This window comes from Crinia signifera, chromosome 2 (assembly GCF_055691185.1).
Source record: "Crinia signifera chromosome 2, ASM5569118v1, whole genome shotgun sequence".
NCBI lineage: Eukaryota > Metazoa > Chordata > Amphibia > Anura > Myobatrachidae > Crinia > Crinia signifera.
Window position 1 is genome coordinate 323,077,855 of NC_139218.1, and position 26,328 is coordinate 323,104,182.

The window sequence follows — 26,328 nt, forward strand, 5'->3', positions numbered from 1 at the left end:
AAATTTAGATTTGGGCAGGTTATATTTCTTCTGTGCAGGGTAAAATAAGAGCAATGGTGGACTTGGATGAAAAAGAGTAAACATGTAGGCTTGAGAAATAGTCATTTAAAGCCATCGAGCCAAGGTCTGCAGGTCAGCAACCTTTTGTGAAAACCAAATAACACAAAAAGAGCAACGGATTAATATATGGAAAGATTTGGTTCGATACACATAAAATGGAAGTGCATGTACCACATCAAGCAAAGATTCATTTGCGGAGATTGAAAAGCTGGAACTACAATCTCTTCTTTTATATGAAATCTGGAGGTATCTTTAGAAAAGGTAGTCAGACCTAATTCTGAGGACAGCTCAAATCGGATGGAAAACCCAAAAAAAGGGGAGTGACACAATCCTAAGTCACTCTGAGTCTGCAGGCAGTGGCAAAGCAAGGAGGAATAGTGTATTCCTTGCCAGCGTCTTAGCATCGGCTATAGAGGAAGCTGAAAGGGAGTGGATTTTGAGAGACCCTGCAGGTCGCCAATATCATTCAGAGATATCACCGGAACCCGCCAAACATGCATGTATTTTGACTATATTGCCAAACTGACCTGCATGTTCGTTGATATCAGTCATTGTAAATAGATGATATTGTGAACAAGATCCCCCCTTTCTGAGGGATATTGTTAACAATATTGCCTAGTGTGTATGGGACTTGATTAATTATTTCATTGTTTGTTTGTTTTTGCTCATTTATGTATTGCTAGGTGCAGCAGAACCCTTGTGGCGCCATATAAATAAACAATAATAAGGTACTTATGTATTAGCAGGGCGTCCGGTTACGCTGACAACGTAATTGTATGTGCCTGGCGGGCTCAGCGTGCCTTTACACTTACTTAGGGCGGGTGGCTGGGGTTGACCAGAGGGCTGAAAGCCGGGCCTTGAGCGGCGGATGGGAGGAGGGGGGAGATACCGCAAGCAGCCGCCGGACACCAACAGCCAGCGGGGGTGAGACGCGTCCTGACTGGGCGGCAGCAATGTACGTAATTCAGCGTACTGCTGCTGGGGGAGCATCACATGGTTTCCCTGCTTCCCCAGTGGCACTACGCTAATTGCGTACTTTGCTGCTGCCGGGGACTGTCACGCGAGTGTGGGGAGCCAAGTGCCTGAGGTGCCGGGGACATCGTTGAGGGTAAGTATACTGCACTACACACACACCACCCACTAACACAATCATAGCCCCACTAGCTACGTCATACCCCCATTGTCCACGTGGGCGTGGAGTTAATTTTATAAAGTGTGGCGAGCGCAGCCACTACGCAAACTACATAATGGGCGCCCTGCTAATACATAAGTACCAATAATAATAATATTCAGCAGTGCCAGAGTTGCCGGAAGACTTACACTTTGTGCTTCCTGCAAACATTAGCCATCAATCACCAGGATTGCAGGGCCAGGGAGCTGGGAAAAGATCTGCCAGCTACCCCGGCAAAACAGGTACGAAGCCGTTACACATATGTTAAAAAACAAATGGTTTCTCTTATTGGTGTCCTTACCTTTCAGAAACCATAATCATTTTGCGCTTTTTGTAGCCCTCTACATCTGAAAACAAACAGGTGATATAATGAAAGCCACCCAAAGGGCTACAGGATACTTTAGAAATGGTGTAAGAGTATATCCATTACACTTTAAAATGCTAAGGAAAATGTTCAATTCTATTAGAATACAAAAAGTTAATTGTTTACAGAACACAGTCTACTTTTCCATTCAATTTACAGTACACGGGAATGTGCATTGATTGTTGCAAAAAAAAACCATTCGATGTTGAATCGATTTGAACTGTATAGTCAAAACGGAGGAAGTCTCACCATGTGTACGCACTGTAACAGTGATACGTGAAATCTGGGCAGGCTACTTACTGATATTTTGTGAATAAAAGTTTTGCTAATCAGTTGCAGGACAGAAAATGTGATGTGGTGATATCGAAGTCTAATATTTCATTGGAAAAAACACAGGGACTTGCTCTGTGTCCCTGGTGGCACCAAGAGGGTCATTCTGATCTGCTCAGTAGGCTGCGACGCTTGCAGCTTACCGAGCGCCTGTGACACCACCCCACCGAAAACCGCCCCCCCCCTGCCGCCAATTCCCATCGCTACCATGCAAGGGGATGTGTACCTAGAACACATCCCCTCATATATCTATGAAGCAGGAGAAATCATTCGATGGTCACTGACCATCAAATGATTTCTACTGGCTTCGCAAATAAAAGTCAGTCTGAACCGACCTTTATTTGCATGTGCCTGGCCAAAGACTTGTCTTGTGATGTCAGCCACCCTCCCCTGGCAGGCCCGTCCGCGTAGCTATGGGAATGACCAGCATTTTCATGGGCGACCCCGGCCCACCCCGGCCCACCCCGATCTCTGCGAACGACTCGGCGACATTGCAGCAATAATAAGTGGGCGGGCCGGGCCGCTCATAAATACTTTTCTTCGTTAAATACTTTTAAAACCACTATGTTTTCTCACACATCACAAGCATATTAGATTTAGTGGCAGCACAAACGTGTATTCAATTCAATCCACTCCCTCATATAAAACATGCTGAGGAATGTTGCATGTAGTACCTTTGCTTGTCTGCTTGTTGTATCGGCTGAATACCTCATCCCTGGGCATGTCGGGATATAGATATTTAAATGGGTTCTCTCTGAGGTTTTCCTTGGTAAAAATCTGGTAGTTGCAGATGAGCTCAGTAAGGCTGTGGGGGCCTTTCTTTAACTCCTCCATTGTGAATGGGTCCACAGAAATGATCCTAGAGTTTCCTGTAACATAAGAAGCCAGGGAGTGGGTTGCTTTATGCCTTTCAGACTGGACATGTGCAGCATAGTCTAACATTGACTCATTTTTGATTACTAGTTTGAAAGCTCAGTTTTGCCTAAAATGCCACAACCAGGGCCTGATAAAAGGTTTCAGGAGACCTAGGCTAATACACATGTAGCTGCACCTGTGCTGCTGCTAAACACACATGTATGGGCGCTTAGTGACTCGCCCATGTGCATATAACAAAGGTTATACATATGGCATGTAGATTCTAATGCTTGTGGCATCAGAATGAGGCGTTGGCTTTAGGCTGACCAGCTGGAGCACAATGTACAAGTAATGGTTCAGCCCTAATGGCCATTGACTAACCCCCACCCCAAAAAAAAAAAAAATCAGCCTACTGGTTAATGAGGCACTTGCCACAAAATTAAAAGTGTCGGTAAAATGGTGATCCAAACTAAGGCTGAAAATTAAGCCCTGTACACACACTTAGATTTGCTTTAGATTTGATGTTAGATTCGATTTTTTTATTAGATCTGGCATTAGATCATCCCATTCGATTTGGCATTAGATCTGTACTTTTGCATTCGATTTGATTTCACAATGTAGGCACAATGTACTCATTCGATTTACTGGATCGAATTCGAGATGTCCTTGGCTGCACAGTAGATTTTTCTATTCGATTTTGAGAAAACGAGAGCACGCATCAAATCGAATGCAGATCGAAAATGTCCTTAAAACCATTCGATGTGGATTCGATTTTGCTTCTATAAGCAAAATCGAATCGAAAACAGGGAAAAATCTAAGCATGTGTACAGGGCTTAAGACAATTATTGAAAAGACTTGATTTAAAGTGTTCTGGTATCACACACCGTCAGGCTGATGATCCACCCAGGAACATGTGATCCCTCCATCATGAACACTTTCACTGAAGCGGAGCAGGAAATTGCCCGGTTGCATGGTCTCCAGAAGAGCTTTTGTCCTACTGCGACTCACAAATCCCATCACAAAGCTGTGACAATGACAAACACAAACGTAAGCAGGAGAACGCTGTTTGCAGTGTTAAGCCCCCATACACACTACCTGATGTTTTAAAAGATATTGGTGAGAAGGGTCCTTTTGAGCAAAAAAATTGACCTGCACATGCAGGTCAATTTTGGTTCTGTAGCCAATAACCTGCATGAGGAGTGGATGACATGTGGACGCAATATCTTGTTTGACCGGCAGCACCGCTGATATAGTGAACTAGATCGGTGATTCCGCTATTCGGTTACTGTGCGGGGCTTAAGCTCAGACATTCTGTTTTTTAAGCGGGACACAATTAAAACTATAATATTTGTAAAGCGAACCTAGGTAACTTCCATTATAAACAACTAAGAGAAATAAGGTTCATGCAAAGCAGGTAGAATGCGATGGACATTTACCGTAGCTCCTATGGATGATGACATCCATAAGTTGTGTAAAGCGCTGCGGAATATGTGTGCGCTATATAAGAAACTGCTAATAAATAAATAAGTCACTAGGCATCTGACAAATGGGCCTGATTCAGATGTGAACATATGCAGCCTAGCGAACAGGTAAACGCTGCACACCGCACCGCACCCCCCCCCCCCCCCCCCCCCGAATCCGAATTTCATCCCCTCACATGCGGGAGAGAAATAATTTGCTGGTTGCACACCATTTCATTCTTCGTTCCCCTTCTGCCACACCCCATTCCGTCCCTCCTGGAACAAAGGGCTTGGCGTGTGTGAAACTCGCCGAGGCCATTCGCACAGGGGTTTGTGCATGCACATATAATTGAGCGTGCACATGCACAAATCCCCCACCATCGAACTTGGGGCCGAATTCGGACCCGACTGAACGGGTCTGAATCGGCCCCTTTGTTTGGGTAACATCGGGATATTAAATCGTTTATATTTAAGCCACTTTGATGTTGCGTTTATGGTATGCTTTGGGTGACTAATATGATGGAATACAAATTCCCATGTCATAGGCCCTTATTCAGATCTGATTGCAGGACAAATTTGTTTGGAAAATGGGCAAAACCATGTGCACTGCAGGTGGGGCAGATGTAACATGTGCCAAGAGAGTTAAATTTGGGTGGGGTGTGTTGAAACTGAAATCTAAATGTAAAAATCTAAGTGTAAAAATAATGCAGCCAGTATTTACCCTGCACAGAAACAAAAAAACTCACACAAATCTCTCTCTCTGCACATGTTACATCTTCCCCACCCGCAGTGCACATGGTTTTGCCCATTTGTCTGAATAATAATAATAATTTACTAAGATGGGAGTTCTATTTCACATGGGATGTTGCTATGGGCAACCAATCAGATTCTATCTATTATCTTTTAGACAGGGCTAACTAACTTCGGATTGGTTGCAACATCCCATCTTCAATACAACTCCAATCTTAGTAAAAAAACAAAAACAAAGAGTCTAAAAATGTAAAACACGTATACATAGCTATATATGTTTATCCTTTATTACAATCCATTTTAATACTTCAGAAGATTGGTCTGTCTCTTACTGATTAGTGATGCAAGAAAAATATATTCAAACTGTGGTACATCATGAAAGCAGGTACACACTGTCTCCTTTCTACATACCCGGCATTCCAGATGTCTTTCAGATGGGTTTTCACAAGTTCCACGACTGCATTAAACCATACCCAAAAGGTACATTTACAACAGTCACTTTTACATTTGGGCATGCTTTCCTGCTAAAAGGAGACACAGGGTATTATAAAATCTCCGACCAGTTCCACACCTATTCACACACTGGGGTAGATGTATTAAGCCTTAACAAGAGATAAATGCAAGGGTGATAAAGAGATAAACATCCAGCCAATCAGCTCCTTACTGACTTTTTAAAACACAGCCTGTAACATGGCAGTAAGGAGCTGATTGGCTGGCTGTTAATCTCTCTTTATCACTCTTGCATTTATCTCTTGTTAAGGCAAAAAACATCTGCCCCAGTGTTATACTGCATGCAAAGAAATACATGCATACTCTATGCTACACTAATGGATAACTTTGTATTTATTTTAAATAAAAGTTCACTTCTCAGTCATTGTAATGAACTTGTAGGAAATGACTAACCAAAAACATTTAAAATGCTGCTGGAATAAACACTTTCCCCAAAGTAACTTTTTAAGCACCAAACATAAGGATATAACTATTGACATAATGAAAGCTAATGAAGGTTGGAACGGTGATCATTCCGTCCTTCATTAACATTGCTCCGGGGATCTGACATATCGGCTGGGTACACAACGCTTCAGTGTGTACTCATCTTAAGTGTTGGCAGGCCTTACAACAAACCACTGATATCAATATCCTCCCTCTCATTTGGTCTGACCATACTCCTGTGCTTTGGAAGTAGAAATCGGATTCCCCTCAGGTCTCACCCCGCCCATGGCGTTCATTTCCTCACCTCCTAAAGGATCCACAGGCGAAGAAAACCATATGCATAAACAATAAACATCCATTGGCAGCTTGCGTGCGTTCACAAAATCATTCAATGGAGGCCAGACATTCTCTGGTGAACTAGATAAAGAGCGCCACGGTACGGGAGCAGAACAGGCAGCTGACATCCGATGACTTCAGCTGCCCGCACCCTGCACCCGCAGCTGCCTGGGATCAGTGAGTGAACTCAGCAGCGCTGCCCGGCTCTAAACAGTGGCAATCCCGAGAATTTTCCAGGCTTGCCAGACTGGGCACTGAGGCACAGCCCGGAAAATTCTCGGGATTGCCACTGAAGGGGTTAAACCTTGCAGAGTTGTACACATCTTGGTATGTGCCTGCCTCTATTACTGTATATTCTTTATCTACAGCATCTATACAAATGAAGGAGCAACTTAATATTACAGTAACAGAGATGTTACCTTTGCAAACTTTCTCCATTTCACAATTCTAGCCTCTGGGGGTACATTCCCTTTAAAAAAAAAGAGAGAGAGAGAGAGAGAGAATCTTTATGTTGTAATACCATAAACGTAGATGTAATACATAGGAACAAAAATAAAACAATAGCAAACAAAACTATATTAAAGAACTGGATGACTAGAGTCAGCAGGCTGGAATCTGTAAAGGTGCGTACCCACGGTACGATTTATGTTCCGTATGATATTGTATACGATTTCCCAGGAAAGCCCCAGTGGTCAAAAGCATAAGATTTGTGCTTAAAATAACGTACAATGTGCATAAGATATCATATACGATATGACGTCACAGCTCTACTACACTATACTATCTTATGCTTTCTAGCCAGATTGAGTTGCATGCTCACCCGAGCAGCTCCCTCCCAGACGACCGTCGGGAGCGCGCATCGTACGTCGGATAGTGCGTACACACGGTAAGATATAGTGCACTATCTAGCATGCTATTCGAAACTAGCTAGATAGTGTGCTTGATTTTGCACTATATCTTACCGTGGGTACGCACCTTCAGAAATAGATTACAGCTATTTCTTATAGCTGTAGATTGTAAGCTTGCAGCAGGGCCCTCCTACCTCCAAGTCTGTCTGTTGTTACCCAGTTTGTTTTATCACTGTCTACTATTGTAAAGCGCAACGGAATCTGCTGCGCTATATAAGAAACTGTAAATAAATAAATAATGAAAACTCTGTATTTGGAGAAATATAATGCATTAGCAGAAGCAGAAGAGGGAGGTAGGATATTTTATAAGACCTGGGGGGTCTTTATCGACAGGCAAATTAAACATCACATTTTACTCCCATTCAAGGAAACACAATGGTACATATGGTAGGACACTAGAGGTTGAGATCCAATAAGACCAATATGCATTAGAATTGAGAAAAAGCTGTTTTCGTCTTGATGAGAAATGAAAAACCCCCTTGTTTATAAAATGTATGTAGTATTCCTATCCCCTTCCTTACCTAATGTGTCTGTATTGTTCTGTTTGTCTTAGGTTTTGTCTATTGTCATGTTTTAGTATGCTTGTAACATGGATATTTGAATTATACCCATGAATATGTATTTTTGTAAATTTAGACATACCGTATATATCTGCAGAATAGTTATAAAGACTAGAGGAAGAACGTTAATAAGGGACATTTCCCATATTTCTGATGTACCTGCAGAAAATATGTATTTCTTAAACTCTGTATGTTGTTTATACCTGTTATATACTTAATAAAAATTTAATACAAAAAAAAAATAAAAAATAAAAAGGTCATAACCGTAGAACAATATTCAAGCACTACTCAATACTGTAATTTATTACCCGGATAATAACACTGGGGGACAAACAAATATTTTGATATGGTGCCTTAAATTCCAGACATGATTCCAAAAATACCATCCATTTAGTTCTAGGAGCTCTACATTTTTAGATCATGTTGACGTCATTAGCTATTGGTCTGGATTTTGGTTCACTCGCAAAAGCAAATGCTCTCTCTAATGGACAAAACCATATGCACTGCAGGGGGGCAGATGTAACATGTGCAGAGAGAGTGAGATTTGGGTGAGGTTTGTATCTCTATATTGCAGTGTAAAAATAAAGCAGATGTTACATCTGACCCGCACCTGCAGTGCACCTGGTTTTGTCCATTAGAGAGAGAATCAGGCCCTGTGTCCTTATGATTACTTTATATATACTTATGATTTTGCTGATGTTCTGTTGATGTTTGCATGTTTACTTTACATGTTCTAGGGCTGATAACGACAATGAACTAGTGGAGAATATAATCACTTCTTTCCAACATGAGCATTAAAGTGCATTACTTCCATAGTCATTTAAATAGATTTCCACAGTTTTCTTGGTGATGTAAGTGACGAGCAGGGTGAGCGATTTCCCCAGGAAATAAGGACCATGGAAGAATGGTACAGAGGACATTGGGATACACATATGATGGTGGATTCACCGCAAATGTCCAGCATCATCTTATCGCAGAAAATCACAGAAATGCGGTTTCAACAACATGTCTCAGGGAAGAAACATTTGTTTTGTTGTTTGTGTTCTAGTCTTCTTGGGATTGATTAGCATGTATAATACAATATGAAAAAATGTATACATTTGTATGGATATATGTCATATCTTGAAAAGAAGACCCGATGGACAAAACGAACACCCCAAAAAGCGCCTAACATCTGCAAAAAAAGCATTGGGACTGTTTTAGGTAACACACAGCAATGAGGAGTTGCCTGAAACAGCGGTTACCGTCACAATGCGTGTGACCAGCTTAAGATACAACAGTAAGAGCATTAAGCTAGTGATTTTTGTCTAATGATGAAAATAACAATATATTATAAGGATATACTATTCTTTTTATTGTAGCATGCCCATGAAACAGTCATAAACTCACCATCGGGTATCCCTTTGGTCCCACCTGCTGTTGATACACTTAAATATATAACTTATCTAACCTTATCTAACAAACTTATCCTAAAATAAAGACACGACACAAGTGCTGGCGTTTCAAAACAGAATGTCAAATTTATTTGACAAATTAAACTAAGACTATGAATGGTGGCGGCGCCAAAGAACGGTCATTATAGGAAGGAGGGGGTTAAAGATCACTAAGTCATACATACAACGCTGGATGACAACTCTCCCTGGTCAACCACCAGGCCTGGTGGTGACGGCCATCCCCCGGGCAGAAGCGTGGCCCATGACAATCGTTGTCGAGGGAGAGTGTACCCCACTACCTACACACACACAGAGTTCTTAAAGCATGACCGTTCTTTACCGCCACAGCCAGGCCCTAGGCCGCAGCCACCGCCACCACAAGTAAACGCTCAGCACCGTGTCGCTAACCAGGCAAAAATGTTGCCTAAAAACAGAGCCATACCCTCTGGGCTCAAATGCACTCCGTCGCTCCTGTATAGCTCAGGGCGCTGGAAGCTGATGGCGTTGTGCCAAATGACACCCCCGCCATTAGCTAACAGGTATCTTGCCACCATAGAGTTCACCTTCTTGCGTGAACGCTCTATGCTGGTGCATGATCTCGCTGTCCTCCATACAATCCTGGATATCATGGAGGACCACACCAACATACATGAAGGCAACACCTGGGCGATGATGTGAAGGTCCCGGACAATCATGGAGCGCAGCTCCAGGACGGATCCCCGTCCAAGGTCATTCCCGCCAAGGTGGAATATAATGACCTCCGGGACCCCAAACTGCTTAACGGCACTGATCATTTGGGCCTGCAGTGAACACCACCTCATGCCCCTCACTCCTAACCACCTAACCTCCCCAGCTTGCGGAAACATGCATACATCAGAGGCGATTTTTGCCTGCGAGGCCCAATACACAAAAGAATGGCCCAACATCCACACGGACTTAACGTCCCGTCGATCTGAAATATGCATACAAGAGGTTAGTTAGTTGGAGGAAAAACTCATCATTGCACTCACACGCTGAACAGGTTATGAAGATAGGGAGGAGGAAAAACCGTGGCCGACCAGCTCTTGAGGCACAAAACACACCGCCCGGAGTAAACTACCAAGTACGCCATGCCAGATTGTAATTATAGCCAAATTGTGCCCCCGGGCGAATGCGAAAACACACCTCAAGGCCCCCACTGGAAGTTGGCGAGCGCTTATGCGTCCAGTCGACCATGGTGATCAGTGATAGATAGAATGTACCTTCGGAATGCTGCAGAGCGCCATCGACCCAGAGATTGAATCTCTGCGTCGGAGCGGCCCTCCGCAGCCGCCGAGGTAGCAGCCCCGATCCGGAAGGAATGCGACCCAAATTCCTTCGGATCAAGGCCTATGGCCTCCAGCGCCCGTCCCAAGACGTGCCCAAATTGGTATTTGGTGAGAGGCGACCCGTCCTCATGCATCAACCAAGCACCAGGCAGATCCGGGCGTGCCTGCGTCAAGGCCGTGGCCAACGCCACAGGGCACGCCCCTTCCACCGTACATGGGAGCAGGGACAGCCATCTCCCCCTACCAGCCTGGTCTGTCTTGGATCGTCGCAGGTGACAAAGCACCGAATCCTCCTGGACCACTAAATCATCCACGGACAAAGGTGAAGGAGCCTGTTTCGACGGAGCCACCAGCTCTCCAACCCTAAAGGCCCCGTGGTACGCCATTGCAAACGCCGTTCGGAACAAAAGGACCTCGTAGGCAGGCCAACAAATGTCCCCTAGGGCGTCCAGCAGAGCTGGTAGCAATGCCATATCAATCGGGCGCCTCCGGTCTGGGAGCGCTGGCGAGGCCCTCTGCCAGCCACGTAATGCTCTTGACACCAAAAACGACCGGGACGGGTCCGCCCTACCCTGCAAGGCAGAAAAGAAAGACACCCCTGCCAGTATCCTGCGCACGGAGGCGACAGAACGACCTAAGGAGTATAAACTCCATACAAAGGCCACCATGGCCGCATTAGGTGTCTTACCTGCTTGAGGGGCAGACAGCCGAAACTGTTCCCACTCCTGCCAGCCTGCCCGATAGCATTGCAGCGTCGTGGGCGCAATAGCCCGCATGGCTAGTCCCTCCATTCCGGCCTGATCATCTGCCAAACATAAGAAGGACAACATTCACCAACGGGAGCAGCATGAGGTGCCAGGGCCCGGAACTTGGCCCAGTCAGCCCTGGACAAGGCATCCGCCACGGAGTTATCCACCCCGGGAATATGTCTTGCCACGAAGTGCACATTTAACAGCAAACATCTTAAAACCAGCCGCGCTAAGAGGCGAACCACTGGAAGGGAGGAGGAACCCTGGCGGTTGATAGCGTGCACCACTCCCAAGTTATCGCACCAGAAAACAATGCTAGCATTGCGCAGCCTATCGCCCCATATCTCCAAAGCTACCACTATGGGGAGCAGCTCGAGGAGCAACAGGTTTTTAGTGAGGCCCTCGGTGACCCACTCCGGAGGCCATGGTGCGGCGCACCATGACCCGTCCAGGAATGCTCCAAAACCCACCCCTCCCGCGGCATCAGTAAACAACTGCAGTTGGTGATTGTCGCAGGGGGGGGAAGGCCATATGAGGACCCCATTAAACTGCTCTAAGAAGGAGAGCCACACTCGCAGGTCCCTCTTCAGCTCGGCTGAGAGCCGTATGAAGTGTAAGGGATGTCTGACCCCAGAGACGGATCTCTCAAGTTTTCTACAGAAAACCCGTCCCATGGGAATCACCCTGCACGCAAAATGTAGCAGACCCAACAAAGACTGCATTTGGCGCAGCTGCAGCTTACCTGTGGAGAGCGCGAGGGATATTGCCGCCCTCAGACGGGCCAGTTTGTCCAGGGGCAGCCTGCAGCATCCGGCAATGGTGTCGATCTCGATGCCCAAGAAGGAAAGGCAGGAAACCGGCCCCTCCGTCTTGTCAGCTGCCACCGGTACCCCTAGATACTGGAACAGGCCCTGCATGTATGATAGCAAAGTTCCGCAGCGCGATGATTCCGCGGGGCCCACACACAGGAAATCATCCAGGTAGTGGGCCACCCCGGACTCCCCTGATCCCGTAACGACGCACCAGTGCAGAAAGCTACTGAAACGTTCGAAGAAAGCACAGGAGATCGAGCAGCCCATGGGCAAGCACCTGTCCACATAAAAGCCTGTGGGGAGGCGAAAGCCCATGAACCGAAACGACTCCGGGTGCAGGGGAAGGAGGCGAAAGGCCGACTCGATGTCAATCTTTGCCAGCAGCGCACCAGGGCCAAAACCCCGAACCATTGTTAAAGCTTGCTCGAAAGACTGGTACCGAACCCGGCACAATTCTTCGGGGATGGCGTCATTCACCGAACCGCCCACAGGATGGGACAGGTGTTGAATGAGCCGATACTTGCCAGGGGCCTTCTTGGGAACCACTCCCACTGGTGATAAAACTAAATTGGCCACTGGGGGGAACTGGAAAGGACCTATCATCCTACCCAGTGAAACCTCCTTAGCAACCTTATCCAAGACCACCCCGGGCATCTGTATGGCAGATTTTAAATTTCTGGGTGACGAGGTCGACACCTCCCCGACAATGGGAAGGCGGAAACCCACGTCAAATCCCGCCCGCAAGAAGGAAGCCTCCTCCTCTTGGGGGTATGCCGCCAGCCAACTGGCCATGCGGTCGAGCCTAACTGGGGAAGGGGCCTTAGTGAGGGTGTCCACCTGCCGCTTGCGCAGCTGGTGGGCCTCCCTGCTTTCCCTTTTTGCATTCCTTAGCCGTGTGGGGGCCCCAACACTTGGTGCAGCAGTGCTTGTACTTGCATTGCGCCCCCAGGGAACAGCCCGCCCCGTTATATCCGTAGCAGCGACCCGCGGAAGGTCCCCCGGCCCCCCCTCCTGCGCGAAAGGGCGTCGTGGCTTTCTTTGGAGGAGGGGTGGGGGCCACGGTCGGTGGAGCTGCGGGCTTTGGGCCCATCCAAATCTCCACATCCTTGCAGCCTAGGTTCATGATTGCTAGCCCTGACTGTTTCCTTCTGAAACTCTCGTCATATGATCGCCATGTCGAGTCCCCATCAGTTAGGAACATAGCATGAATCATGTGCATGTAGCGCACCATATTCATGTGTTCCTGGGGCCTAGTTTCCAGGTAACAGGCGGCAAACATGAAGAGCCCCGCTTGCCACCGGTGGTAGGTGCAAAAGGCCTCCTCCCCAATCCCCCCTTTCCGCGTTGCTGCGCGGTAATCCGTTTCATCCTGTGCTGTCATTTTAAAGAAATTCACGTATTTCCCGTCTCTAATTCGCTCTTGCACACTGCGTCTCAGACCCCTAAGCACAGCGGTGTTCTCGCACTGCACCACCTGACCTCTAGGGTATAAGGGGGACCCTGAGCTACCGCTGGAGCTGGAATGGCGTCGACGTCGCCCATGACGACGCCGACGTCTCCGTGATTTACGTCCTCCCTCTTCCCCGGACGTCTCTGAGCCCGAACGCCCCGAGGATGAGGAGGAGGTGCGGGAGTCCCTACGCCTGCGCCGTTTGCTCCTCTTTTTTGACCCACCTGAAGTGCCGTCCCGAGGCACGAGGCTCAACTCCAAAGGTCCACCATGGGCAGGAGCATCCGTGGAGGCTGGCCGGACAGCTGCAGCCGTGGATGTGGAGCTTCTGGAGCTTGAGTGACACCTGCTCCCATCGATGCTTGGGCCGACGTAGTGGGCAACACGGGCAGAGGAGGTGGGGATGCCACAGGGGAAGACGCCACATTTTGAGACTGCCCCAAGAAAGATGACAGTAGCGCCAGGAAAAAAAACTCAAGAGTTTGGCTGGCATCCCGAACAGCCACTGAACTCGGGTTCCATTACATTTGGCTGAATATGTTGGTTTGGGTGTTACAAGCCACACAAGGCATGTACATACTGTATATTAGAGATCATGCACATAACAAGCGTCAGTCATTCAGAAATATTAACAACTACACTTAGGTAGTAGGGTTGAAAATGTTGACTTACTGGGACTCATTTAGAGCTGAAGTGTGAGTGTACTATTACTAATGAACTATTAGATGTGAGTGTCTGATTGTCCTTAGATACAGAATGTGCTAAGTGCAAAAGTGGAACTGATAGCCAACTTCTGTTTGTGTACATTTATAGACCAGCCAGCATGGAGTGTTACATTTCAAGGCCCCTATTGTTGAGCAAGATTTTTCGTCAATTAAACCATTTTCTAAAGACTAACTCTTCCGATCACCAAAGTTGCCCACATCTTATGTCCTACCACCAAAGGACACAATGGATAAGATCTAATATGTAGGCAGGGCGCTCCTCTTCTCAGAACAACAACCTACTCAATCTCTTAGCTGCGCCCTCCGACATCTTCTCATTTTGTGATCCTACAAATGAGAATAAAGTGTCTAACAGGAACATTCTATTGAAAACTTGTGAGCAGGAGCCTGTTACATATAATGTACAAACTGCATCAAAATATTGATGATATGAATGTATCAGAAGTCCCAAATGTAAGACTTTTTGGTTTCCACAATAAAAATGACCAAAGGACAGAAGGAAGATTAAACATGGCAGCAAAAAGAATAAACGTACCACACAACTTCTCCCTCAGCATCTCCAGCTGCTCCTCGTTCAGCCCTCGTTCAGTACAGCGTGAAAACTGCCAACTGAGGGCTTCAGCCAGTTGGCTCCAAGTGGCTACTGGAGGCTTGGAAAAAAAAGTCACATCCTAAAACATAAAAACACAGAAATAATCCATAATGGCAAATAGGACATCATTCTGTTTAACAATGTCCACTGTAAGGGGGTATGGGGTGTGTGTATATTATTATTTGTCCATTTCTGATAATTAATGTGTAAAAAATATAATGGTGTTACCCATGGCAACCATTCATCATTCATATGTTTGTTTTAATTTTCAAAGTAAAATTTAAATGTAATTGATTGTTTTGGTAACACAATCTTTTTTCCTTTGCACCAGCTATCATGAAAGTCCTAATTATTTAAATGGGTTGTTCGTTTCTAGACAAACCACTCCCATGTATACCCATTTGCTCCTCTTACAACATGCAGTGAATAGGCAGGATGAAGAGGAAGGGGGATACCATGGGTAAACATTTGTACAGAACCCCAGGCGACGATACCATCTGGTCAGTACTTTGTATTTGGTTCTAGCACCTATAACATAGAGGAACAAGTGTTTAATCTGGTAAACGTTTTCCCAGTGCATGGGTGAAGTGGTGTGGTGACAGGGCATTATGTCCCTAGCGATACATGAAACACATGGAGACCTACCAGAGTAGAGAAAATGAAATGCTACGATTGCTATAGAAATGGCAGCGCCTTTTTTCTTGCAACACCGGAGCAAGTGATTTCTCCTAAAATCATTATTATTATTATAAATTACCTATGATCAGTTCCAGGCTCTGACTATTGGACTATTGTTGGCTAAAGGGATGGCAGTGATGATTGTTCCTCTCCAGTCCCTGGGGATAACAACGGTCCCTTACCTGGATAACCTACTCATAAAGGCTCCATCAGCAATACTACTTTTGGCTCAAGTGTCCCTAATGCATCAGATTCTCATCCAACATGGCTGTATAGTAAAATTCTGGAAGCCCAACCTGGTGCAATCTCATAATCTTCAGTTTCTGAGGATGATTCTGCACAGTACCCAGAGTAAGATTCTCTGAGGCTAAGGAGCAGGGGCGCTGGACAGTGAATTCCAGAGCTGCAGGTCAGGCCACGGGTACATCAATTGGCAGAGGAGTATGCAACATTACATGGCAATGAGAATCCAGCTGCATCCTCAAGTGGGCAGAGACACATGCAAATACAATCTCTACTGTGTTCATCCCAGGTGTGGAGAACTGGTAGGTGGAACAATCTCAGTTACCAGCTTCTGCATCTTGGGGAATAGTCTCTTTATCCATTCAGCAATTGGTCCAGCATTGGAGTAGAACTCAGACAGACCTCATGGCCTTTTAAAATTGTGTAATTTTTTATTGAAATTTTTTGAACAATAAACAGACCCTTAGATAGGGGTGTATTCAGTACTGCGATACATAAATGTAGGGAAGATATACAATAGTGGAGAAAAAAAAAATTATACAGCATTATATGTGCTTATATAAGGAAGCACATAATACAAGGGTGTACATACAGTCTTTGGTGAGACATCATCCAGGTGAAGCACTCCCCCCTCAGGATAAGTTCAAGACCCATACCCGAAGGCGCCATTCGGGTAGATTTATAAAAGTAGAGCAGGAGAGAGCATACATTACTGAGTCACCCACATTCCCTCGTACAAATTACACGAGCAGAACGTTTCAAAGGATAAATAAAAATAATAAAGTGAAAAAAATTATATATGTTGACATATCGCAGCAGCATCAAAATATAGAATCCGGAGATTCGACAACCCCAAAATAACCCCCCCTACCAATAACAAATAAATTCCCAAAAGCCCTAAAGCAAACCCACCCATAACCCCCCACCCTGTATGACCTACCCCCAACTGTGGTATACCTGGATCCCGATAAACACCTTAGCCCTACCCAACTATCTATACTATCTTACCTAATTCTATGACCCGCCCCCCCCCCCTCCCCACCTTAAGTAAAGGATATTACACGGATAATAAACAGGGGCATAAAATAAAGTATTCATAACTAGTACAAGGCCAGCCTTCCCGCTTTAGATAAGGCCCATAATTAGAAAGCTAGGTATAAGGATATATTGATTAATTGAGAAATAGTCAGCCTAAAATATTCTTGAAAAGGAACAGGAGAAATAAGCCCTCAGTAGGAGAGACCTAAGACTTATTGGTACCATCACTCCATCTCTAGTAATTTGGAATTCACAATAAGCAAAATATTCTAGCAGAGCCACTCGTAGCAAGACAATATAAAAGAGAAACAATAAAAAATAAAAATAAAACACAGCAAAATAAAGCATACTATATATGTCACGGGAACACATTAGGGAGCATGAGGAGGAATAATATATTCATAGGTGTACATGATCCTCACTATGAATGGAAACAAATCCCTAATCTGGCCAATTTTTAGTTCCCTGATGAAACAATACCATCATCACGTGTGGATTGTCTTTCTCATGAGAATCATTCGAGGAATATCTGGGACATAAGAAAGTCAAAATCCAGGAGCACTGTGCACTCGATTTTAGCAGAAGCAGAGGATAAAAACTAAATAATTCACCAGAGCCTTCCTCAGGATAAGCGTACCAGATGGGCTCAGCTGCATAGAGGTCCATATAAGAATAAATGTCCGGTGTAGTGGTCAGGTCTGCCAGAGGATAATCCGGATAGGCAATAAGCTTGTGAATGTCGTCTGCATTTCCCAAATCACAGCAATCAGGGGCATCAAGAGTATAGGAGACACCTCTTCGTATATCATCCAAGCAGCGAGAGATTCTGGCAGATGAAGCGTATATAGCATGTAGGATTTGCGTAGCAGAGGATTCCATTTTTAGCAAAAGAACAAGTGACTCGAGTGTTCCGCTATAGGAATATGTATAGTGGTCCGCCAAAAATGGGTCACATTCAGCAGTGTCGTAGGTCAATATCTAAGCCAAGAGAACGGCGTCAGTTCACCAATTATACGTTAAGGCGCTGGACCACCCGGCGGCTGCACAGGACAAAAGCGGGAGTATACCAAATGGCTCCGAGACCCACCACGGCTGTCATCCACTGGATCTTAGGCGGTCTGCATCGAGCCCCCCAGCTCTGTGCACCGACGATCAGGGCAAGATGGCGCCGGTCCCTCCGGTGCGGTCAGCGACAGTGCGTCCCAGCCGAGACCACTTCCCTCTACCTCCGCTAAACTTGCCGGAGAGGTTGCCAGCCCGCACTCCCCCCAGCCCGCCGGGTCACCGTAAGCAGGGGGCTAGTCAACAGGAGAGTGTGTCCGGCGCTGGGAGACTCGGCCTGCAGATCCCCAGCTTCCGTGGTACGGTGTATCAGCAGGCCGCAAATGAGAAATCAGCCTAGGTGGCGCAGAGTCTACGTCGCAGCACACCAGCCGGGGCACCGGGTAGTCAGGTATGTGGTCCCACAGGCAAGGCAAGTGCCAGATCCGTCAGCGGGGGTAAAATAGGATATTTAAAAGGATATGTAGCAGGAGCTCCTGGAAGCTAGCCCGTCCAAGCCACGCCCCCAGACCTCATGGCCTTTGATAGTTTGATGTCAGTACCATCTAGTATAACTGCTGCCTCCTTTTCTTCTTCTACCACAGATGCTCAAACACATCAAGCGCAAGTCAGCCACAGTCATCCTAGTGGCTCTGGATTGGTCTTGTCAGATTCGGTACTCAGACCTTCATCTGCTTCTAGAAGACGGCCCGTGGCTTGATCAGACCTGCTTCAGCAGGGACTGTTTGTGTGCCTCAAATTAAAATGGTGGCCTTTAATGGTATGGCTGCTGAGGCTACAATCTTAACATGTAAGGGTATACCAGAAACAGTCATTTACACAATGCTTTGGGTCCAGAAGCCAGTGATGTCAGCCCACTACAATAAAATTAGGCGTGAATGTATTGGTTTTACCACATTCGACTTCCTAGCATGGTGGGGTTGTCTTCATTTAAGGTCACTGAATGCACACGTGTAAACAATTCATTAATTGTGAAACGAACTATTGTGTCTATATCTTAGAATGCCCATGCAAATTGCAATATGTGGGACGCACAACACGCAGTATCAAATGTAGATTCAGAGAACATCGGAATAACATATTCAAAAAAATGCAGAACCATAGTATTCCCCGTCACTTTTCTCAAAAACATGATGGAGATCCAAATGGGCTTACAGTGTTGGGAATTGAACACATCACTAACACAAAAAGAGGTGGAGATCGCTTTAAGAAACTCTGCCTCGCTGAGACAGCATGGATTTTCAAACTAGAAACTTTAAGCCCACAAGGCTTGAATGAGGCTCTGGATTTCACTTGCATAGACTAAAGAATGAGAACTATCCATTATGTGTGTCACTCGATTTCATATAGTGTACTAAGATACAATTCTAGTCAGGATAAAATTGATATGTGTGACATGGGACGACAGGGGTTCTGCCGACAGTGCGCAGACAGTGTGTGACACTGCCGGCTTGCAGTTCCCCCTTGTCCCATCCCACACATTCTAGCTTCTAGATACCACATATGTATATAGAACCATTATAAAACTATAAAAGGTTAAATAATGAAGGGATCAAATATATTGGTATAGACATTTAGACCATCAAGTTAATTCGATGTTGTTGTTGTTAAATTCATCACGATCTGTGGAAAAACTAACTAATTAAACAATACTGCAATATCCTGTAGTAAGAATAAAAGATTGGGTATATTCACCTTATAAATGCATATAATATATAAACAATATTAAAAATAGGGGTCTTTAAATGCATTTAAAGAAATTAGAGGATTATTAATACACTCTCATATGTACCTCCACTACCATTTTTTATATTATTGTTATATATTTGGACATACTTATTTTTATTTTATTTTATTTTTATTTTTAATTTATTATTTTTAAATTTATTTTTATTTTTATGAATTATTATTATTTATTATTTATTATTTTTTATATTTATTTATTTTCAGTTTTATTTTTATTTATATATATTTTTATTATATTATATACACATTTCTTTCTTTCAAATTATTATAATAATATAATATTATCTCCACACGTATAATTGCTAGATACTGCAATATATTGGATGCTATTTTTGTAAATACTTATATGTGCTAAATATTTATCTCTCTCTATTGTCCTCTCTGCACTATAAATATCGTGCAAAAACATATGTTTCCTATGGTTAAGTAATTGCATAGAGATTAAGAAGACGTATGACTCTACTGATGTGGTCTGCTAACAAGCAAATATGTGTAACATATCTTTAGAAACAAATGTTGTTTGTGAACAATATATAGAAACAATGTTTCTCTTTGATTTAATACAAATATATTCGGAATCTTATTACTGTGAACACTGGACACGCTAGTTTTTAAATTAAATCGTTGTAATTAAAATTGATTGCTTTCAGGTTGAATTAGCCCTTTAAATAAAGCACCTATGCAGGTGATCTACACTTGTCTTGAAAAAGTTCCCAACCATTGTGGGTATGAAACGCGTTGACGCCAGATCCTTTCTAATTGTGTCTCCAAGATTTTGTGACTTCTTCAACAACCCTGCACTACGGCTCACCATTAGCCGAGCTACCAGCATTGATTTCTTAGCCGGTATCTACCGCCAGCATCACTACCGGCATTTGGACATATAAGCGACGGCTCACTGCTGCCTGTGAGACCGACCTTTATTCTACAGCTACCGCTTAATGTGAGCCGCACTGTCGGCTAATACTACACAGCCGCAATTCATCATCAGCCGTGGGACCGGCTCCGACTGAAACTTAAGCCGCTGTTCAAACATCATATTCGCGGGCTTCCTGGTCCGACGGCACGGGCTCTCTATACACTGCCCCGGTGGGTCAGTATACTTCGGGAGATTCTGACATCAGGGTTGAGCTATGGTCGAATAACGCTCCCCATCATCATTGCCGCTCACAGCACGGGCTTGGTGTACTTCTACAAAAATCTCAGAGGTACACACTGGTCGATTTAACATCAGGGTAGAGCAATAAACGAATAACGCTCCCCACCTCCATTACCATCTATAGGTGAGATACCTTATAATTTTAGTATCTACTGTCCACTGATGAACTGCCTATTATACCTAGTGCATGTACCGTATACATGCTAATTGGCAAATAACCATATTTCTGCGGGCATATTACAAAGGAGATTCATTACTAAATTTCTTTCTTGAGGTTTTACCTAAACCCAAATCTGAATACCGATATATCTACCTATTCTTGGAGACACACCTGCAATTGACATTTTAGTCCATATGTTTTTAGATAATTTTTTCTAAATTTTTCTAATCTTTTCATTTTTTTCCAAGGTGTTTTTTATTAATTGTATTATTAATTGTACTGTACATTATATATGTTTTTTCTTTTATATTTATATATCTATAAAAATTAATAATTTTCAAAAGCGTGTCCAGTGAGCTTTTTTGGTCAGCAGACTATTACTCAGAGTGTCCTATAATACTCAGCAGCGCAATTGTGTTAATACCCCCCCATTTTTTTCCTCTATATATGAGCCAGGCTAGCTCATTTAACATGTGCAGCAGCTGACTATACAATTATTTATCGGTGCATATTATAGGCACTTAATTATCACCTATTAAATTACTCACATTTACCTATTCTTAGAGCGCCGGGATTGTGAATTGATTGGTCCCAATTGGTACCAACCCATATTCACAATTTTTGTCTCGTTTTACACACTGAATGCACACGTGTCTGTCTTGTCCATCTTCTTTCAGCACAGCCTGGCTCTTAATTTTGGAAATCTGGCCTTTCCGTCAGGGTGTTCTTCAGGTCCAGATGCCTTTTATGACACCTATGGTTTCTTGGGATTTAAACCTCATGTTGTCTTTTCTACATTTGAATTGTGTTTAAGCCTGTAAAGGATGTGGACCCCAAGTACCTGTTATTCTGTCTCTCCCCCCTACCTTATATTCCATGACAATTGGCAAAGCTGTGCACAAAACAGAGTTCTTACCAAAGGTTGTCACTGCTTTCCACCTAAATCAACTGTTTGTGGTAACGGTCTTTTCGAATGCTGCTACCTCTTTTAAGTCCTTGTAGTTCAGGCTTTCTGCATCTATATTTCCTGAACAGCACCATTGCACAAATTGGGTGCTCTTTTTGTGCTACATGATGTGGCAAATCATGGTTAGCCATTGTCCAGATGGATCTATCTGGATATTCTTCAGGCCCATGTGGCCAGTGCTCAGCCTCTGCCTGTTTTCATCTCTGCAGAATCTACGCACCCAGTGGGAACCTTTTGGGCTGCATGCATTCTGTGTCAGAGCTCTACCATGTGGCCACTTGGTCCGCAGTACACTTTTGTCTGGCTTTACCATTTGGACACCTCTGCAGCCTCAGATTCAAGTTCTGGCTACAGGGTTTTCAGGTTTCTCAGCACTTAACCAGCAGGGGGTAGCTTTGAAATCTTCCCAGTATCTTAAGCTCCAGTGTCACCAAGTGGATGAAGAAGAAAACATGATTTTGGTACTTACCAATTCCTTTTGATTAAATTTGCCTATTCCATAGGAGACACTGGAAGTCTGGCCAGAACTGCTTTACCTGCCTTGTTTTATGTTGTTGCATTGTCTAAATGAATGTTGTTGTCTGCAGTGTGTTAGCATTGTTTTTTTCTCTGTTACAGTCAGCTGTCCTTTTGTTGGTTTCTCCTTCTCCATTTTTGTTTCATCTTCCTCTCTCTCTTGCTCTTTGTCTCCCCTCGCTCAGTTTCTTTAAAATGGGGTGTTGGAACATATAGGGAGAGGAGCCAGTTATACCTTTAAATTTAAAGTGCCAGGCTCTACTCATCCGACCATTTATACCCCAGTATGTTAAGCTCCAGTGTCCCCTATGAATCTTAGAAATCGATTTATTACGTACCAAAATCCTGTTTGTACAGATACCTTTGTACTTGGTCCATTGCAGATTACAAAAGGGCAGAAATAAAATCAGTATAGTTGGTCCAAAAATACTTTTAGTTCCATGAAAATATTATTTTAAGCATATTTAATTTCAGATGGATTCTTACCTTAGGGTCTGAGCTCAGCAGGTTAAACCACAGCACGGATGCAAATGCATCTACAAACTGAGAGAAGTTGGAGATCACCACAAAAGGCAGCGTGGTAGCCTGAAATACACAAAGCCATACTCAAATGCTAGCAAAACATTCAACAATGAAAGATGTTTAGCAAAGAAAATAATGAGGTATTTACACAACCACTGAAAGGATATAGGCAAATAAGTCACTAATTTTAGGATGCGCAAAGAGTTGAGGACGCTATGCGCATTAAAGCGTTTTGGGGCAGATGTATGAAGCCTTAACAAGAGATAAATGCAAGGGTGATAAAGAGAGATAAACATCCAGCCAATCACATCCTACCTGCCATGTCACAGGCTGTGTTTGAACAAAGTCAGTAAGGATCTGATTGGCTGGATGTTTATCTCTCTTTATCACCCTTGCATTTATCTCTTGTTAAGGCTTCATACATCTGCCCCTTTGACTCTAAACTGTCCATTATGATGATGACATAGCCCTGTGCAGATAGGCTCTCCACAGTGGAGTATTAATGTCTGGGGGCCATGTGCCAATGCAGAGACAGGAGAGACACCTCTCTCCATTCCAATCTATCCTCAATGCTGCTGCTCAGTTCATCTTCCTCTCCAAACATACTTTGTCCACCTTTCCTCTCTTACAAGCCCTACACTGGATCACCTTTCCCTTTGTAATACAATTCAAGCCCCTCACACTCACTTATAAAGCCATCACCCATTCCTCTCCCACCTACATATCTAACCATATGTCCCTTTACACTCCTACCCGCCCTCTTCACTCCACAAGTGAACGTCTCCTCTCCTGCCAATTGGTTACTTCCTCCCGTTTCCGCCTCACAGATTTTGGCCGTTGTGCTCTGTATCTCTGGAATTTTCTATCCCTCCCTATCCGACTGCCACCTACGTACAAAACTTTAAACGGGCTCTCAAGACCCACTTCTTCATTAAATCTAACCTTTTTCCCATCCTAACCTTCTCTATAATATCACATCTATCCCTGCTGTGTCACCCCAGTTTGTCTGTTCCTTCCCTTTAGAATGTCAGCGCTAACGAGCAGGGCCCTCTCTTTCCTCGTGTGCTTTTCTAAGAATATATCTCTGTCATTGTTATAACTTTAGGACTAAATGAGGCCAATAGCTACACTTCATTTTTGTGAACATCAAGCCATTTGAGGGACACCTACGTTCCGTTGTTTTTCATTATATTCCAGAGATTAATAACCTCACAATCCTTTACTATCAGGCCAACCATTATTTTAATGAGGACATGTACCATGTCATATCAAAGGGAATTTCCTCTGTGATGTACTTACAGCCTAGCAAAAATTTAATACAAAAATTTAATCCTGTCTTTGCGTCAATTATCAGTGACAAGGATGAGATATACGTATATCTACCATTATCCTCTCCACTTTCAGACATCCTAGTTATCTCACTGGAGAAGTTACTTGAAATATAGCAGGCCAATTATAATAGGCCCAATTCTGCTCCATACTTATGATCGATAGAAAGGATAAGCATAATAATACTCAACCTTAATTTCCAAAGCCCCTTCCTCTCTTTCCTGTGAAAATTCCCAGGTTTTGCTACCCCAGGCCCAATCGAACTACACAGAACCTCAACAACAGGCTCAGACATCTATGTTCAATTTATTACCGTATTTAATAACAAGTCTAGATACTTACCTTCCTTTACCCCAGGTTCAGACACCCATGTTCAATTTATTACTATATTTAATAATAAGCCTAGATACTTACCTTCCTTCACCCCAGGCTCAAAGGAACCATACATAACTTCAATATCAAATTCAGATACCTGTGTTCAATCTATACTGTATTTAACAACAAGTCTAGATACTTACTTTCAATTCTCACTACAAAAAGATACTTACTGTTCAATATTGAAATTCATTAGAAATGATAAAATGATTTTCCCATACCAATATATTATCATAGGAAATCGCCTCCTTTCTAGAAACCACATCAATTCAATGAAGAAAATCAAAGAATTATATCCTTCTTTCCCTCTCCACACCTGTTTATTTTTGAGCACCAACTTTTCACACCTTGAGGACAGTGTTCCTCCATCATTCATCATCACTAGTTTGTCACAAATCACTTTATCCTCACATTATATCCAATAAATGGATTAACACATTCTTCTAAATATTTACTATATCTGGATCGAGACTTGCTTTGATCAACTATACCCCCAACACCATTTGGTCACAGTAATATAGTGACCTATTGTATTCCATATTTTCACTTCCCTCACAACCCCACCCATATAGTAAATCACCATCTCCTAAATTAATATGACACCAATATGTCCTAATAATTGTCCCAATTATCTACACATATGTATATACACACCTTCTATCCCTTTATCACGTAATAATTAATCCTTAATAATCCACATGACCCCCTAAAGGTCCAGTGAGAACTTGAATTAATATGATACTAATATGTCCCAATAGAAGACCGAATTACCTATCTGCATTGATATACATACCACTCATTTCATCCTATCATGCAATAATAAAAAAAAATTAATAACCCCTATCATCCTTCAAACGGTCTAGTGAGACTGAAATATCCAAAGTTTATTTAGGGAAAAAATTGATCCCACTGCACAATCCCTTATGACTATAAGACTGTTTTAAATAGAATGAACCAGTATATATCTGTCTGAAAATATGGTTCAATACACTGAAAAATCCATAAAAATAGATATAATAAGAATCCACTATATTTACAATTGAAATATGGATAATGAATAACCACTGCACCAAATTGGAAGTTTTTAATGTGAAATAATTCATAATAAACAACAGACTCCATATATAAAACATGAACATGACGTACCTAAAAGGAAATTTTGAACGTAACAAATTATAAAGTAATCCAATGTCAAATAATCAGACAGGTTATATGATATGCTCAATGCAGGGCCGGGGCTATCCCTTAGTTTTGCTCTACACTTCCGGGTTTTAGTAAAGGGAAGCCAGTAATAGGTCCACATATACCACCTGATGTAAACAGACAAGGGGTCAGGTGACCGTCCACGTGACCAAGCCCGAATATACATGGGCGCCGGAAGATGACATAACGCCAACCAATGACAGCACGCTGGTCACGTGACGCTCAGCGCAGAGATGACGGCGCTAATCACATGACGTGCTAATGATAGCGCGCCGGTCACGTGACGCAGCGCAAGGATGATGGCGCTAATCACGTGATGTGCCGCAATGGCACCTGGGTGAATAATACTGACCACATGATGCAACAGAGAGAATTATGGGCAGAATCTGTCGATCATGTGACTCGCTGCCCTGCATTATGGGAAAGCGAGTCACAAATGAATGACATACACTCTGAGCAATCAGTGATACTCAGAGGAACATGACCACCCCCCCATGTACTAAAGAAAGCCTAAGATAGGCTAACAGTGATATCA

General features: G+C 43.7%; 1 protein-coding gene across 7 annotated transcripts in view; it reads right to left on the minus strand.

The window, feature by feature from the left end:
• Positions 1-26,328, minus strand: part of LOC146057691 (signal transducer and activator of transcription 2-like) — a 116,693-nt gene that overhangs the window by 14,015 nt on the left and 76,350 nt on the right. For 3 of the 7 annotated variants that reach the window (XM_083169215.1, XM_083169212.1, XM_083169217.1), the window contains exons 13-21: positions 22,851-22,949; positions 14,739-14,874; positions 13,703-13,912; positions 11,156-11,272; positions 6,679-6,728; positions 5,402-5,514; positions 3,665-3,804; positions 2,600-2,794; positions 1,533-1,578 (exon numbers count right to left, since the gene is read on the minus strand). In XM_083169215.1, coding sequence (XP_083025341.1) covers positions 1,533-1,578; positions 2,600-2,794; positions 3,665-3,804; positions 5,402-5,514; positions 6,679-6,728; positions 11,156-11,272; positions 13,703-13,912; positions 14,739-14,874; positions 22,851-22,949 — 1,106 coding nt within the window. The remainder of the gene's footprint in view (positions 1-1,532; positions 1,579-2,599; positions 2,795-3,664; positions 3,805-5,401; positions 5,515-6,678; positions 6,729-11,155; positions 11,273-13,702; positions 13,913-14,738; positions 14,875-22,850; positions 22,950-26,328) is intronic. The other 4 variants (XM_083169213.1, XM_083169216.1, XM_083169219.1 and 1 more) reach the window with 4 other exon arrangements.